An 18,094-nucleotide genomic window follows, 5' to 3' on the forward strand; every position below is an offset into this window, starting at 1 on the left:
TGACGAACGTCGAAAACAGCAGCGCCGACATCTTTTGTCTCAGTGAACCGCGGTGCTGCATTTCCCCGCCAGGCTTCCTTTGAACAACAAGCAGGAGCAGCCGTTGATCCTGCCGCTGAGTTCGGCAGCAACGACCGTGTCGTGACGCAAGTTCGAATTTGTCATTTCGGCCAAAAATGACAAATTCAAGTTAAGTCGTCTACTGTTTACCGGTAATCGTGTTGGGCAAACCTGCTCCGCCCCAGGATTATTCATCCCCTCATTTCCAATTGGCGTCCCTCCCCCCCCCTTTTTTTTCAGCTTTCTCACAACATCTGAAATACAATCCCCGTCCAAATCCCTTCAGCACACATCTGATTTACACTCGTGTTTTAAAAATCGGTTTCGATCCGGGCTGCCCCCTCCACCCCCTCCCCTCCTCCTCAGGCGGCGCGGATGTAATGGAAATATAAATGTAAAAACCAGATGACCGTGAATTCGGCGCTCAATGTCATTCTCCCCTCCAATAACTGCGATTCAATTCTACCTCTGGAGCTGAGGGGGCCGGGGGGATAAATCCCCGCTCCCCCGCCAGCCGAGGACTAATCTCCCCTTGGAAAGCCACTCCGCCGCACGGTTTTCCCGCTGACCTCTCCTGCAGCTCTGTCTCAAATCTGGGGGGGGAGGAAGAGGAGGAGGAGGAGGAGGAGGAGGAGGAGGAGGAAGGGACGCTCCAACATGTCACTCACCTGCCGCCATGGCTACAGCTCGTATTAACAAGGGGGACTCTTGGCCTCCGGGGGATGGGGGGGGTGCATATAAATTATGCGTCTCATTTCCCAGATGATATTAAAAGACTGGTGTTTTTAGGCAGTTTTTCTCGTTTTTTGACGTCGACATGTATCCACGGAAACCTCGCAGGGGGTTCGCCTCATTCTCAAATCCATGCAAAAAAAATTTTGAGTTCCAAGAATTGTATTGAAGTCGGGTGTAGAAGTAGACCCCCCCCCCCCCCCCCCCCCCCCCTCCCGCCGCCGCCTCCCATCCGCCTTCTGAAAAAGGGAAAAATCCGCACGTGGACTTGAAAAGGCTCCGTTTCGACCCGAGAGGACGGGCACTGTGCACGAGCGGCGTCAGATCGGCGAGCGAGAAAGGAAATCTTTGAAGGTGCTCATTTCTGCAGAGGAACGGCGATAATTACGTCTTTCAGAAGTTACGTGACGGGCTGCCTGGAGATTTGAGCCACCATTTGTTTAATTTCAATACCGTCTCAGTGTAATTATCATTTTGGCTTAATATAACTTTTTTTTTTTTTTTTTTTTTTACGAGGGATGCCTGACGGGTGTTCCTTGTGTTCCACCCGACGGGAATTGAGATATTTGGTCCATGTCAACTTTAACTCAAATCTGAACCCCAGGTGGAGGGGTGAAACTTGGGGAACGCGTAACCATGACAACGCCCCATCTCGTGGACGTCAACCCTCCATTCGCACCCCAATAACCTCAACAAGCGATGATGGCGAGGTCACACGCCCGGGTGTGAACCGATGGCAAAAAGATGGACCGGGTATCGATACACAGCTTCCTGTCGCCGCCTGAAATCCGTCTCTGCAAACCGTCACAGGTGCTTTCCCGGTAAACGCCGACCGCATCGAAACCGTCTGCTCTCAGCCGAGAGCAGTCGGTCAGAAAACCCAGATTAGATTAGGGAGGCGTGAAAACACCTTCCGATAGAACCCCTTTTTTTTTTTTTTTCTCCCCAGCTCTGGTTCTGGCTCTCCTCTGGATGTACATCATGAGATTCAACATTTCCACGGTTGAATCCCCTGCCTTTCCACTTCCTGTGAGACGGTTTGAAACATGCGATGAGTCATCCCACCCCCGGGGGCCGTTTACTAATTTGGTATCCTGTCGAACCAAGGGTTCTTGTCTGTGTGTGTGTGTGTGTGTGTGTGTGTGTGTGTGTGTGCAGCCAGCGAGGCTAAACACGTGGTGGAACACGGCGTCTGTTGTGTCATTGGCTGCTTTAGATGCCAATCAGACAAGTCCCGCCCCCTGACTGATGAATAGAAGTCCAAATAAGGGTGTCTTTGCAGTGTTTATGTGTGTGCGCGTGTGTGTGTGTGTATGTGTGTGTGTATGTCTGCTCACAGGCTCTGATGTCAAGGACGAAAGATACATCTTTATATTTCTTTCTATCGCCTGCTGAAGAGATGTGGCATAGAGCTTGTTTTCAATTCTTCATGCCGTCTGACATTTTTAACATTTCAAAAATTGCATTTCGGGAAATAGGATTCTCGCCACACCTCCCCGACTCGGTCACGCCTCCGTCTGAAAATGAAATGGCTTCTTTCCACGCCATCTAACACAGCGCGAGGCGCTTTTCTCGGTTCCCCACGGGGTCATGATCTCAATATCAAAGAGACTCTGACTTTGTTTTTTTGTTTTTCACCAACTCCTTCAGAGGTGAATGAGTGACCGCGGAGGCGATCGTGTAAAAACGCCACAGTGGCCTCGGGCGTAGCGCATCAGCGGGCCAAACATGATATTTAGCACAGAGGAGGTTTATTGCTAAAAGCTTTCATCAGGATTCCGAGCCGCCACAGGTGTTGTTGTTGTATATTCGGTGGCTGGTTGGACGCCAGCGGCGGCGTTTCGCAGGGAGCGATGATTTAACACCCTGGCAAGAAACGATCACGCTCGTCGAGTCACTGAGAAGTGAACTCCGCACGCCTTTTCCAAGAAGAGGAGAGATGAACTAGAAGCCCGAGTTAAAAGACGTTGATGCGGAACGTGATTCTTCCTCATCTGACTCGTCCCTTTAGCAGAAAAACAGATTTTTCAGGGAGAATCGTGCCAATTGTGATCATGTTGCCTGCTCTTGCAACGTTACAAAGTTGCCACTTCAGTCCCAGAAGCCTAATTAGTGTATTAAAATATTAGTCCGATTGATCCAGAAGAAGTGATCCTCAAACAAGTACCGATATTTGACTTTAAGTGAACAGTTTGTTGCAGCTAACTAGCTGAGATATTTGGAAAGATCGAACCACCGCAATAGAATAGTGAAAAAAAACAACCGCCGTCTGATGAAGAACAGGCTTCTTGGATGCAGGGCTGTACATGAGTCAAGAAGCATTGATATTCAACCGAGCTTTATCACGATAATTTAAATATTCATTCATTCATTCATTCGTTATACTGTACGTACAGGTTATCCTGCATTTAGAATTAGAGACCTTCTTGCTTCTTCTGAGGCACAGCCTAACATGTTCCCTAACTGGAATATAATGAAGCAATGAGATAAAAAAAAAAAAAATGATTTCAAAATTCTAATTCCATCCAACATTATTCTTAGTTGTTATTTGATCCAGATCTAAATGATTGACGCCTTTTCCTGATTCTGCAGCAGATAAACACTAAACCCTAATATCGTCCTCATTCTTTCACCAATGATCTTCATCAGTGCTGGAATAAAAAAAAAAAAGCCCAGTCAATCCCACATACGTGTACGTACTGTCCGCCCTTGACAACCTGAAAGCAGACATTCATATTTAATAGGGTGTATTTTGATGCTTCCCATCCCTATTGCCACCGTCAGTCCAAACAGCCAATCAAGCAGTGTGTTAAAGCCCCCTGACTTCCAAAACACCAACACGTGTTCTTTTCTTGCTCTTTAACTAGGTGAAATGGGAAAAACTCAGAGGGCGAAGGGGCAGCGGTGAACGTCTGGTCGCAGGCCAGGCGGTTAATCAGCGGGTTAGGGAGCAGGGGGAGCCTGCAAAATGTCACTTTGCCCCAATTACATGCAGGTGGAGCTCTTCCATCTTTAACACCGCCGGGGACGAGCAGAGCAGACTTTAACGGGCTCATCTGACGGCAAATCGTACTATTTTGCCTCCGCCGGGCATTTCTCTTGAATTTTAATCTTCGCCGCAAAACATGAGTGCATTTTGCCACGACAGAGTTGACTTTCCATGAAAGAATGATGCACCAAAATGTCCACGCAGTGTAACCTAAAAGCCGTATTCACATATTTCTCTTACCATGAACACTCATTTCTACCTCCCACATCCACTCCACCCCGCAAGTGGGGAACAGACAGCTGATTACCTGGGATAAGCTTCTCACCAATTACCAACTGCGCCTTCTCTAATAAGTTTAAAAGTATTTTACCGTCTTTCAGGCTGTTGCGGTTTCACACAGCATTTACCTGTTTTTCTTTTTTAAGTGACAACATTACACGCATAGTCAAATAGACATCGGTTCATTCATTAGGGATACCAGGGGCGGGCAAACTACGGTCTGCGGGCCACATCCGGCCCGTTGGTCTTTTTAATCCGGCCCGCCAAAGATTGATAGACTTCATACTTGATGTGAATTATTGGATCAATCAATGTTGGAGCTCAAACAAGAGATTATTTCATTGAGAGGATTTGAGAATTTCCCGAGCCGAATGACACAGATTGGCTCACAGATTTAGCCTTTACTGTGGATATACTGACACACATGAAAGTGCTGGATGCGAAGCTACGAGTGAAAACACGTTTTGTGCATGAAATGCAAGTAAACGTCAGAGCCTTCAAAACCAAGCTGGTTTTATTTTTAAGGCAAATGCCAGACAATGTTCAGAAAAATCAAACGAGTCAAACGAGTCTGATATGTACTGTTATGATATGTACTGTTAACAAATGTGTTTTTTTTTCCAATTTTTTTATGTATCATATCTTGTGCTGACCCGGCCCGTCTGTCAAATTTTAAAAGTCAATGCGGCCCCTGAGCCAAAAAGTTTGCCCACCCCTGAGCTATACAGTTTCTCCCGCACCTGAGATAGAGCCATACAGGTATTAACTCATTCATGCAAATGGGAGGGGATTTCAGGATCTCCTGTTAACCCATCGCATGGTTTAAAACTGCAGGAAAACCGAAGAACTTGGTGGGAAGCCCACACAAAAACTATAGCTTCTCCCGCACCCGGGGTCCCAGCTGTCAGTGGGTGCGAGGCGGCGTTCACCCTGGACAGGCGGCCAGTCGATCACAGTGCCATCGACAGACATGCAACTGTTCACTCTCTCATTCGTATAAATTGACAAATCTTATGGCTCTCCAATTGCTATAATGCATATCTTTGGACTGTGAGAAGAAACTGGAGGAGACCAACAAGAACATGGAGACATGTAGTTTTGTTGTGATTTTTAAAAAAAAATTTTTATCAATCTATTTTGATCAACATCCTTAGTATTATAATGAACCTTATTCATTAAAAATATCTATTACTGTCATATTTGTATGGATCTGGGTCCAGTTGTGGGTCCGACGGTGCAGCTGGAGCTGCAGATCTTCAGTCTGCAGGCAAATTTTAATTAGATTTTTTTGATTCTTAATAGCTTTTCTCCGATCACATTTTTATATGTGTGTTTCATTCATCCAAACATTTATTGGCATTTGACGTAATTAGATTTCTCGTGTCCAAGCCGCACTAACCATCTGTGAAGGTTACTATAGTAACCATCAGTCACCGCGTCCATCATATTTGCCTCCGAGCGACCGGTTGCCGATCCCCTACTCTGTCGTTCTCCATGTTCCTCTGATGTTCTCCACGCTTAGCTTAGCTTCGATCACGTTAGCCTCTCAGACGCCCTCAGGAAATCTGTGATTCTTGTGTTCAGGTTTCTTGAAGGTCTTGAGAGTCTGTTCACATTTTTAAAAATTTACAATCTGAACATACCGGCAGTCTGAGCAAGGCCCTCGGTAAAGATCTCGGCCCTCTTTGAGAAGCTAGAGTGAGATGTCAGGTTAATGCGCGTGGTCTCCTGCTGTACTAGACACTTCATATTCCGCAGCAGAAAATCCTGATCTTCATATTTTAAGTCCTCATGCAGAAAAGCGTGGGTCACACAATCATTACCGCCCGTTATATTCCCGCTTGAAGGTAATTACAGCAACACGCTAACCTCGCAAATAGAAAATCTGCTGATGCAGCTGAATTGAGACGCCGCTGCACTTCACCTCCAGACTCCGATTCCTCCAACTTAATGCGCTCCTTTGGGGACGTCGCGCTCTGTCCCTCGCTGTCTCTTTATCACACACACACACAGACGCACACACACACACGTGCTCTTTAAAAGATGAACCACGGTAAAACACAGTGACAGTGATGGAGAGAGAGAGAATAAAGAAAGTGATTACAGTAAGTACCGCCCCTACGTTAGAAAATACTTGGTAATAATAGATTGGCCGTGGGGCAAATGCACACACACACAAACACACATGCAGCCAAACAAAAGGGAGGCACCTGACCGCCTCCCCATCCCCCGCCCCCAAGTCAGGTCCCATTTGGCAGGGGATGAAAAAAAAAAACACACTCCCCCCCACCCTCCCAGTTTCCCAGACGTTCTCCGGCTCCTTCCATCTGTCCAATCCAGTCAGTCTGACAAACTAATGGAGACTAATCAACTGTCAGGGTGAACATGCTGCTCACTACATCTCCCAGTTTCCAGGGCCACCCCTGCCCTCCACCCTCCACCCTCCTACGTACGACTGACACGAGCAGGAATAGCTGAGCGACAGCTATATTTGGAGCCACGACCCCTCCCTGCATGTCGGATACACACACACACTTACACACACACACATTTTCAGTAAACATTAGCAGAGCCCCATTATTCTCCCATTTGTTCACCTTAACCCCAAAGACCCCCCGTTACACATCTAACCCATTAAAATCCGATCCCGCGTCTGACGGGAAACTAACCTTGACCTGCGCAGACACCGTCTTTGCCGCCGTCGCCTCACAAGAAATGGCAGATGACATTAAACCAGACTTTGTAAATCAATACGTAATTGACGGCCTTCCGGCCCTGAGCAAGAAAAATGAGCTCAGCCTTATTAATCTTAAAATCTGATTATGGTGAGAGTAAGAACAATACTCGTCCCTGGCTTAACCGAGTTATCTTACTAGAAGTCCGGATAAAAGATCATTATTTGGATTTGTGAGCTTCTGTAGGCTTTCTGTCCTTGTTGTGATTCCACGCACAGAGGAACCGGGACCGCAGAGTGAAGTGTGTGAATAGCAACAAAAGAATTGCGCTCTCAGACGCTGTTAATGAAACACCACCTGGATGTTCAAGGTCAAAACGGCTCCCGCCGCGCATTTGTGTGTGTGTGGTTGTGTGTTTCTGTGTGTGTGTGTGTCTCGGTGTGCAGAAAAATAATTGTTTATCCTGAGACGAACGGATTACGACGCGAGCGCACCAGATGCAAAGACAAACCAGGAAAGAGATGCATTTAAACCCGATCTTTTTCAAATTAAGGTCACATGACTTCCATTTAAGATATTTATTCTACAATTCCTGCATCTTAAACAACCTAATCTCACCTTAATCTGCCGCGTCCTGATACAACCTCACCTCCATCACAGGAAGTAACACCCAGCTCTATCTCATAAACACCTCAGGCAGCAGGAGAAGGTGGGATTGGGCTTATTTGACCTCTTCAGGCATTTTGCTGTGTGACTTCCTTTTCTAACCGCTGCCAGATTTGGATATCTGAGGTGTTTGTGGGTTTCGCTCAGTATCGGGGTGATGGTTCACGATCAGATTAGACCCTTAGCACCGCTGGGAAACAAGCACTGCTTGTCCAGAATTTATTTATTTGGTGATTATTTTGACTGCATCTGTTGCATTGTCCCGAGAAGCTCTCGGTGCGTCTCGCCCGTCCTAAGCGATCAGTTTTTTTTTTTTCGTTGCAGCGAGGTGGAGGTTCAGGGAGTCGTGTTTGGAGAAAAACTGCAGGAGCACCATCTTACGAGCGTAAAAAAGGGTAGACAAGCTGTGCAGCGGACGAGAAGCAACCGCTCTAAAATTGGGTCTCTCTGCTTGACAAAGGTCACGTGCGGTGCCCTTCCAGCGGGCTCAAGTCCAATAAACTCCCCCCACCAGTGGTGGGATGTGATGAGGTGTGCCCATAAGGTGACCTCCAAGAGGATAAAGATGATAAAACGATCAACCCTGTGTCATTTTTAGTGGAACTCCCGGAGAAAATGCCCCATAAGGAGAGGCCTCTCCGGTGGACTAAGCTCGATAAAAAGGACTCCCAGGGGTGGGGCTTAAGAACAAAAGGTCCACGGAGGGAACCTTTGCAGCGGACAAACCCAACAAAATGTCAAATAATGGATAGACGCGTTAGTGTCGTTACAATCATGGAATAAAACATTGCAACCTTCTAAATATTTCTCTTTGGTGACGTAACACTCAGGGTTAAGAATAAGTCCTGAGCATCTTTCTCCTCCTTGTGAAGGTGATTCATCTCCAGGATTTTCACCACCAGGCAGGAAAATATCAGATTCTGTTTGACTGTCAGCATTTTGTTTTCCTTGCTCGGAGCCAGCAGGCTCACTGACGCGCTCAAACTCACAATTGCAACCTTGAAATCTGTCAAAACACTTTGTCCGCCCAGCAGGAGGGGGTTTACCCAGACCACGGTCCACGGAGGGCGTCTTACCGTCTTTGCCGATGAGGAAGTCCAGGTAGCGGTAGGTGTAGGCCACGCCAACCTTGGTCTCCACCTGCGGTCTCTTGAGGGTGGAATAAATCTTCCCCGGACTGTTGTCCTCCGACATCGGCTTCATTTTGCGCAGCCCGCAGCCCATGGCGCCGCAGGGAGTGAGCCGCTCCGATCCCGGGAGCCTGCAGGCGGGGAAAACACACAGGCTGAACAGCGAGTTCCTCAAAAAGCAGATCCGCCATTTTTACATCGACAATAATTTGCACATGGCACGATGCTTAGCGCTGTCGCCACACAGGGAGGAAGGAAGGTCGTGGAGTCCCCGGGTTCTCCCTGTGTCTGCAGGGATTTCTCCCGGGTTCCTCCCACGGTCCAAAAACATGCAGGAGGCAGACATGTTGCATGTCGCTAGATGATGTGTGAATGAGAGAGAGAATTTTTGTAGGTCTCTATATGACGTGTCGGATGAGTGAGTGACTGGTTGTATTTTTTATTCATTACGGTTTATTACTCCCTTGTGGGGAAATTGTTTCTCTGCATTTAACCCATCATGAATGAACTATGAGCAGTTGGTAGCCATTTAGCGGCACTAGAAGCTCCGCTCAGCAACACTTCGTCGGGCTCGGAAAAGCACGGGAATCGCTGGTCACCGAAAGAGATCCTGGTCTCACTGGGTTTTTAGGGAATGTTAAGGTAATGGCAGTTTGGCTCAGGAGGTCAGAGCAGTCGTCCGGTTCAATTCCCGGCTCCTCTTAATTTTTTTGGAGCAAGACACTTGAACCCCTACCTGCTCCCCTGGTGTTACTCATTAGCTGCTTTCTGCTCATGGGTCATCCATGATGGGTTTGATATTTTCTAGAATCTCACGCCGTCATAAACTGGTAATCCAAGGGTGTACTTGTAAAGTCTCATGTCTCCTACGATAATCCCAGACCAAGGAATTTCTTCTTCTCAACAAGAAGTGGGAAACTCACGGTTTTGTGGTTCTTAGAGGAATCTGATGTGTCGTTTGATATTTAAACGGGACAAAACATCCAAAAAAAAGCACTTTACTTTGAACAAGTTTGGCGGAAACTAGAAGACGAAATGAAGACCGAAGAGGAGGTTTATGGATGGAGTGAAAGAGGACAGGAAGTTAGTTAGAAGATCCAGAGGAGACGGTTAGACGGAGGGAGATGGTTGGCTGTGGCGGCCCTGAAGAGGAACAGCCGAAAGGAAAAGAAGGAGATAATCTAAATCGAATGTAACCCCGTAACTTTTTCTCACGTCTTGATACAGAAGTTTATTGTAAGTTTACATGCTGGGAAAAGAAAAACTACTGCTGCGTGAACTTCAGAAGTGAGAAGTGAACCCTCTTCACTTCCTGCTGCTTCATAAGAGAGATCAAGGCCCAGATTAACCTCTGAGATGCTATATATGAGGTAAACATTCACACGCTCACGTATCTTTGACTCCTCAGGGATTTCCGAGGGAAAACCAATAATGAAGAAGGTGCTGGATAAGCATGAATAAGAAAATAAATACATTTGACTTTATGAGATAGAGTTGTTTTTTGTTTTTTTCCCCCATCCTCATAGTTTCCACCCACCGAAACCAAATCAAACAGAAGATTTAGAAGACGCCCAGAGGCGACCGCCATGTACGTGAGGTACAGGCTGTGATCGAAATCTCTTCTGTATCATGATTTATGTGATATTAAAAAAAAAGAAAGAAAGAAATGAATGATAAAATAAAACTAAAATTAACCCTTTGAGGCAGGGTGGGTCTAAGGATGGAAATGTCTTGTCGACTACAACATGCAAAAAACTAAGCAGATGTGACTTTGAGGTTTTTTTTTTTATTCATACATACATATATTTATTTCAAATATACACTATATGGCCCAAAGTATTCGCTCACCCATCAAAATAGTTGGAATTAGGAGTTCCAATCACTTCCATGGCCACAGGTGAGTGAAAATCAAGCACCTAGGCATGCAGACTGTTTTTACAAATATTTTTGAGACAATGGGTCCCTCTCAGGAGCTCAATGAATTCCAGCGTGGAACTGTGATAGGGTGCCACTTGTGCAACAAGTCGTGAAAGTTCTTCACTCCTAAGTTTTCTACAGTCAACTGTCAGCTGTATTATAAGAACATGAAAGTGTTTGGGAACAACAGTAACTTAGCCACAAAGTGGTAGGCCACGTAAACTGACAGAGGTCGCCAACTTTTTGTAGTCAATCGCAACAGATCTCCAAACTTCATGCAGCCTTCAGATTAGCTCAAGAACAGTGCACAGAGAGCTTCATAGAACGGGTTTCCATGGCCGAGCAGCTGCATCCGAACCACACGTCACCAAGTGCAAAGGGTGATCCGATGTCATATTGAACCCTATGGATTAGGGATGGGATGTCACTTGAATTCATATGCGAGTCAAGGCAGGTGAGTAAATACTTTTGGCCATGAATTTATTATTCATTATGTAGCTTATCCTGCAATCAGTGGATGTGCAGCAGCCTATCCTAGCAGTCACTGAGTGAGGTGTAATGGTCCAGAAGCTATCTGACTGGAGAGTCAAAAATTAACTCAAAAATTTTGGAAATTTCAGCCCAAAAATGCATGCATGAGTACAGTCATTCAGGGTTGGGGGGTGGGTGGGATTCCTGCTGTAATTGGGCGAGAGGCGGGGTTCACTCTGTACCAATCGCCTGTCAATCACATGATCACATATGGAGACGTGCAAACATTTACCTTCTCATTCACACATCATATAGAAACAACCATTCGTTCACAAAGGTGGAACACTTGATATATTGAGTCAGTTTGACATCAGTGAAGTTCCTCTGGTTGGGATTGAAAAATAAAAACGGAGCCTAAAAACAGTGGATGGATTTGGACACCTGTGAGCTTTAATATTAAATCAAAATAAGATATTGCAATTCAGGCGTCCGAGTACGTGCAGTACCAACTGCTTGTAACTGCGGCGGAAAGGGAGCGCATACTAAGTTATGTTTCCCTCTGAAAATGTGATGAGTGGATGGAGGGATGGCAGGATGGATGAACGGAGGGATGGTAGAAATGGACGTCAGCAGCAGCCTCCTTCAACCCCCCCCCATTAGGCATCTCTCTATTATACCGGCTTCTAATTACGGCGCGTCAGGAGGCCTTGACCAGAGACCATGGAGAGACGACAGGACAGGAAGTGAGGTGGGGGGGCCGGGACGTAGGAAGGAGTGGGAGGTGGAAAAAGGAAATGAGCGGGTGGGGGCTTTGTTAATGAGGTGACCGCCAAGAATGGGAAAGGTGAGAATCAATCACAGGAGGGAGAGGAAATGGGGGGAGGGGGGGTTCTTTGGAAAAAAAAAAACAAACCAGGTGGGTTAAAGGAGGAGGGGGGGGGTCAGGTAATGCATGGGAAGTAGAGCCTGAAGAGAAAGCGCTCGCAATTAAAGTCCAGTGAATAGAAAAAGAGGTGATCAACATGCAAGAAAGGGCGCGAGTTGGAAGACCGTGAGCCGTCTGATCCAGATTGGTCAGGAAAAGGGGCGGGAGGGTTGATTAATCCCGGAACATGACTACATCCTGGTGGCTTCCACTCGGTTGTTTGTGCAAAACCCAGAAAAGCCTTCGCAGTGGTTTGTTCACTTCGGAAGAGCGTCGAGAGCCGGCGCCAGCGGGACCTAATCCTGGGCCGAACACCAAGCACGGCTGCAAGACGCCGGCGTAGTCCCCCGAAAGTGCGTCAGTCAGCCAACCCCCACCTTAAATCTGTTCACCCCCCCCCCCCCCCCCCCCCCCCCCCCCCCCCCCTTCACACACACACTTAAATTGTCACTCAGGACTGCTGTTCTCCACGTCGCACTGGAGAAGGCTACAAAGGAGAACAAGCCTTTTTAAAGAAAAAAAAAAATTTTCAAGGATTTCCACTGTTGCCTACAGTTACTTGCTTTTATCAAAACCACCCCTCCTCTTCCCGTGCCAGGAGGAGGGGGGGGGGGGGGGGGGGGGGGTTGCAGCAAGGGGGAAGGCAAGGCTTGTCATGTAGTCTGCAAGAGATGGAGGCGAGGTAGTCAGAACAATGGGAAGAGGTGGGGAGTTGGGGGGGGGGGGGGGGGGCGTAAGAAAAACAAAGTGGATGAGGGGAAAAACATGGAGGGGCCTGTATTTGCATACGTACCTCCTCCAGCCTGGAGAGGAGACGTATTTTTAGAGCTGAGCTGACAGTGGGAATGTGAGGTGTTTGTGATTCTTTTTATTTTTTTATTTTGCCACAAATGTTGAGCTGTGGGCAGTTTTGACACACACACACACAGACAGACACACACACATTCACATACCGCCTGTTGTAGGGGTGGGTCGGCAGACGGGGAGCCGGGGGATGTTTGACAGGGTAGACAGACCATGGAAAAACAGGAAGAGAGCGATTGATTTCCCTTTTGCTGAATTAGCAACGATCCCCTTGCCATTTCGGACTATCTTTTGTCTCTTGCTAATGGTGTGATCAAGTTCTATTTGATAAGAGGTTTTATTCGATACGATCTCCTCTGGAAGCCCGCTCCGACATCGGGTTGCTTTGTTGTCATCCCGGCGCAATTTGCTATAGCTCGACAACCAAAACAACACACACGCACTTGGCATCAGCGAGGCGCCGGGCAGGTGCTCATGTTTCGCTGCCGTCTCGTACCCGGGGGTCACGGGAGGTCAAATGAACCCTGTGTGCACTTTTCTCTTTGTGGCCTTCATCAGGGTCATCGGGGCCACCGGCGCAAACATGTCTCTATTAAAAACGCCGCACTCTCTGTAAAGCAACAAGGTCACCCCCTCCCCACTCCTCCACCCCGTGTTGCATGTTCGCCTCATATTTATATTGTGAAGCAGATGAGGAGACGGTTCGGGGGACCTGTGCTCGTGGGCGCCATCCCGGGATTAGAAGCCAATATGGGGACAAACTATGACATACCGTCATTGTGCCGACCTGTTCAAAACAAAAGTCTAGTTTTCAGGGTCTCGTCCTCTCCATGCGCCTCCTCCCCTGTTTTTTCCGCTCCTCTCCGACACCCGTGAGTTTGATTTGTTATGTGTAATATTCAATCATTCATCATTTATACCGCTTTTCATGCAGTCAAGGTTTGCAGGGGTGCCGGATCCTATCCCAGCTGTGATTGGGCAAAAGGCGGGAACCCTATTTGCCGTCGCTGGTTAATCACACAGGACCACGTATATAGAGACATGCAACCATGCACTAATTTATTCATAATTTATAATCATTCACTCTCACATTCACTGGTCATATAGAGACACTATTCACTCTCATTCAAATATCTGGGGAATTCAGGGTCTTAAATTAAGCCCCTGCATGTTTTTGGACTATAGGAGGAACCCACTGTACGCCCTCGACACCCTTTCGGAATTGAACCTAGGAACTCCATGCTGTGAGGTGGAAGTTCCGTCTTTGTTTATATATAAAGAAACGTTTACGCTCAGTTGCAATGGGAGCGTCTCCACGAGCAGTACCATCAATCATTCTTATGGCCTTCAGATCGTAGTGGGGCAAATCCTCTCTCCATTTATTTCGCCTAACCTTCAGAATCCTTTAGGGAAAAAAATTACTTGAGCCATTCAGTAATTCATGTCCGTACGCGGCAGACGCCCATTTATTATCATGACAGGCATTTGACCGGCATGGAATCAATCACTGGTCTCAGTGTTTGGACTCCAGGTTCGGATTCACTGATTTTCTCCAATATTGACCCCTGACGTTGTCGTCTTTGGCGGGTCCCCAAGTCACGGAGGCGAGTCAAATGGGGACTCGGTGAGTCGGCGAGGAATCGGCACCTCTGCAGACACCTTCAGGTGAACATTACGGGAAAACACTCTACGGGAGTTTGATAAAAATGAGGAAATGACTGTTACACTTGAATTATGAATAAATATTTACAAGTTAAATGTGTTGGGATTATGTGCATGCATCTGAAAGGCTAAAATAAAAAAATCATAATATCATAAAGGATTTATTGCTAATGGATTAATTATTATCAAAGTGTAAGAGGTTGACTGGACACCCTGGATTGCCCAGAGATGTGAATGAAAGAGTGAACGATTGTATGTCTTTATATGACTTGTGAATGAGTGAGCGCACGTCTCTATATGTGGCCCTGTGATTGGTCCAGGGTGAACGCCGCCTCTCGGCCAATGACAGCTCAGCTAGCAGCACTGCGACCCTGAGCGCAGGATAAGTGGAATAGTTAATGAATGAATGAAAAAATGGGGGTGAATTTGTCTTGCATTACATTTTATTTCTTGTCTTCGGTAAAAACTAAAATTGTCAAGGAAAATCTGGCTGAGGCTGAGTTTGCTAACTTTATGGGAACATCAAGAAACGATGGTCTGGATTTGCGCCGCCCTTTGACCTGCGACACGGAGACCGTTTCCGTGTTCGGATACGTTTGGACCATTCAACCGTTGGCGGCGCGGAGCCTCCTCGGCCGCTGCTGCCAGATCTTCCCCGCATTACAAGACTTTGATAGCAGCGTTTCTGAGATCAAACCCAGCAACACCCACAGTTTCAGAGTGGATTAATGGAGGAAGACATTAATTAGGACACTGTGTTCTTGTGTTTTTCTCCATGTAGTCTCCCTTTTAAGCCCGATCCCGCTCTCTCTCGCACTTTATCTCCCGCCGCCTCTCTGCCTTCCTGTGACTTCTGATCTTTTAATCTGAGAAGCAAAGGGAATCGCCCGGGAACGCCGCCTGGGGAGAGGATGCTGCCGGCCTCGTATCGCTGGCGGTTTATTGCAAGGAGAGCAGTCAAGGGCTCTCCAACGAGGCGGAGTGCTTTGAGAGACCGTCGCATGAGTGGCAGGCGATGGTGACCTCCCAGGGAGAGACAACAGCGGTGGTTATTGGTTGAAATATACCAAATGGCACCTGACATATAAACGCCTGAGGAAAATAACAATAAAATTATGTTTGGATTCTCCCGGTTTCCTCCCATAACCTGTAATGGTTAATTGGTGTGAATGGTTGAAAATTATGTTGAACTTGTGATTTGCAGGCGGCCCGTCCAGGTTAAGCCCCACCTTTCACCCCATCACCCCTCAGATTGTCTCAAACCCTGGACGGACAATGAATCCATGAATGACTGAATGGTCAGACTAGTTACCTTAACAAGTATTTAGTAACTGCTTTTTCAACAGCCTTAACTTTCCTGCCTTGATTTATATTTAAAACATTCACTATCATTTGAATAATTCAAATGTTTTATACAGGACTGTCTCAGAAAATTAGAATATTGCGATTAAGTTCTTTATCTTCTGTAATGCAATTACAAAAACAAAACATTCTGGATTCATTACAAATCAACTGAAATGTTGCAAGCCTTTTATTATTTTAATATCGCTGATTATGGCATACATCTTTAGAAAACTCAAAATCCTATCTCAAAATATTAGAATATCATGAAAAAGTATTTTTTGTTTTTTTAATTACATTACAGAAGATAAAGAACTTTATCACAATATTCTAATTTTCTGAGACAGTCCTGTAGATTAACATCAAATGGTGTATGTCCATTTTGTGTTTTTGAAACATTGAATTGGGATAGAATGAAATTGAAAAGTAATTTTGAATATGAAATCAAGTGGTGCAACTGTGGAAAAAATAAAATGGGAGTAAATAAAAATAAAGATAAAAAGTTAGGTAAGCTTTTTTTATTTAAGGGAAGATTTTATTTAAAGGGAGATTACACAAAAAGATTACACATATATATGTGTGTGTGATTGTATGCATATATTGTTGCATTGTGGGTTGTGATGTCTGGCAGTTGAGCGTGTGGTGGAAACCTGATCAATTGCAACTATAGCAGTTCTTGATTATATTGATCAGTCTGTGCTTTGAAAGACAAAAAACAAACCAAAATATAGCACAAGTGGTTGAAAACTCGCCTAATCGAGTTTTCAGTTCTCGCCTTCGGTGCTATAAAAGGACCCTGAGTGACTTGCAGAGCCCTAGATAATTTCAATTTGTTCGATCGGGATACAAAAATAAATAAATGAAACAATCTTTAAATGCATAGCTCTAAATGCCAAAGGTGGAATTGGGTTGTTTGTTTTGTTCATCTCGGCGAATTAGTTGGATTTGAGCACTCAAGGTCGGCACATAAAGGCGGGAAGAGGAGCGACGGATGAAGGACGGAGCGAGTGAAATAGAGAGAAGGGGCGAGCAAACAATAGCGTCTGTCTGAGACTCTCCGCTGTTGCAAGGCTCCCGGTGGCTCAGCGTACACGCCGGCCCCGGACGAACCCGACGCCGTGCGCTCTCAAGGCCCCTGTTACACACACACACACACACACACACACAAGGATCAAGAGAGCTATTGCCATGGGAACCATCCCCTCTATGACTGTTCAATCCCGGAAGAATAATCGGCACCAATGTCTCAGCCTTCTCTCTCTTTCATTGTCGGTTTCTCTCTTATTTCTTCCCTCTCTTGCCGTAAGCTCTCTCCCGCTCTCCCCAGCGCCATCTCCTCGCCGTTTCCCCTCCTGTCCGACACCAGTTTGATTTGTTGTGTGTAATCTGTCCACGCTGGTGATGTGTACCATCATCAGCGGCGCGCGGCGGAACACGGTTCTCGAACCCTCGATCGCGCGCCATTCAAGGAAACTCTTTTTGGGTTGCGGTTTCTTCTCCCAAACGTGACAGTTTCAAGACACGTGCCGCGACACCGCATTCTTTTACATGACAGTGGAGTTTCTTATGATTTCAGATGCACTCTTATCATCCGAAACAGAACATTTTGCCTTCTTTAACATCAGCAGTGATTTTCCTCCTCATTTCTCCGGTTTGTTGATTCACAGCACCAAGTGTTTACCCTCGCGTTTTGTATTTCGGCCGGAGGACTCGCCTCTGCTCCGGAGGGCAGAGCCACGGGCTTGAATAAGTTTAGCATCTTCAAAAGCACGATCACTGTCGTTCCCGTCGGGGAGAGAGAGAAAGAGAGAGGGGGAAATAATCAGATTTTGTAGCCCAAGCATTTCAGACGGGGAAAGATGCGAGGCTCGGAGCGGTGGAGGCAACCATCAAGATGACTTTGCGGTTGCAAAAAAAAAAAAGAAAAAAACGGAAAACTTGCATCTTTTCTCACGGCGTGGAGTTCAGGCCCCGTTCCTTGTTTCCTGTTGGAAATATTCATTCATTCATTCGTACTGTTTTACATGCACTCAGGGTCGCGGGGCCGAGACATTCATTCATCTTCTCATTCACGTGTCATGAAGAAACAACTATTCACTCCCTCATTCAAACATCATATAGACACAAGCAACGATTCACGCTCTCATTTTTAATCTGCAAAATAAAATTGCAAAAACATAGCAAAAAAAGTGTGGTAAAATTATATCACAGATCGCAATGTAATTTTAAATCACAGATTTTTTTGCTATGCCATTGGATGTTGTGGAATAAATGTATTATTATTATTTTAATTATTTTTATAGTAAAATAAGCATTTTCTAGGGTGGCAACCAACCAGAGCAAGGTGTTGTGTATCCTGGGCTCTGATTGGCTCAGCCACTATCATCATTCTCTCTCTCTCCTCCATTCAGCATCTTGCCCTGTCCATTTCACATCGACATGC

At 46.2% G+C, this 18,094-nt stretch overlaps 1 protein-coding gene across 1 annotated transcript in view; it reads right to left on the reverse strand.

The window, feature by feature from the left end:
• The window catches only part of rftn1b (raftlin, lipid raft linker 1b), a 127,844-nt gene that overhangs the window by 103,459 nt on the left and 6,291 nt on the right, over nt 1-18,094 (reverse strand). Inside the window, exon 2 of the mRNA XM_086153763.1 lies at nt 8,478-8,662. Coding sequence (XP_086009889.1) covers nt 8,478-8,625 — 148 coding nt within the window. The 5' untranslated portion in view covers nt 8,626-8,662. The remainder of the gene's footprint in view (nt 1-8,477; nt 8,663-18,094) is intronic.

The sequence above is a fragment of the Fistularia commersonii genome, chromosome 10 (genome assembly GCF_037954325.1).
Source record: "Fistularia commersonii isolate RoL2024-O1a breed Wild chromosome 10, RoL_Fcom_v1.0, whole genome shotgun sequence".
NCBI lineage: Eukaryota > Metazoa > Chordata > Actinopteri > Syngnathiformes > Fistulariidae > Fistularia > Fistularia commersonii.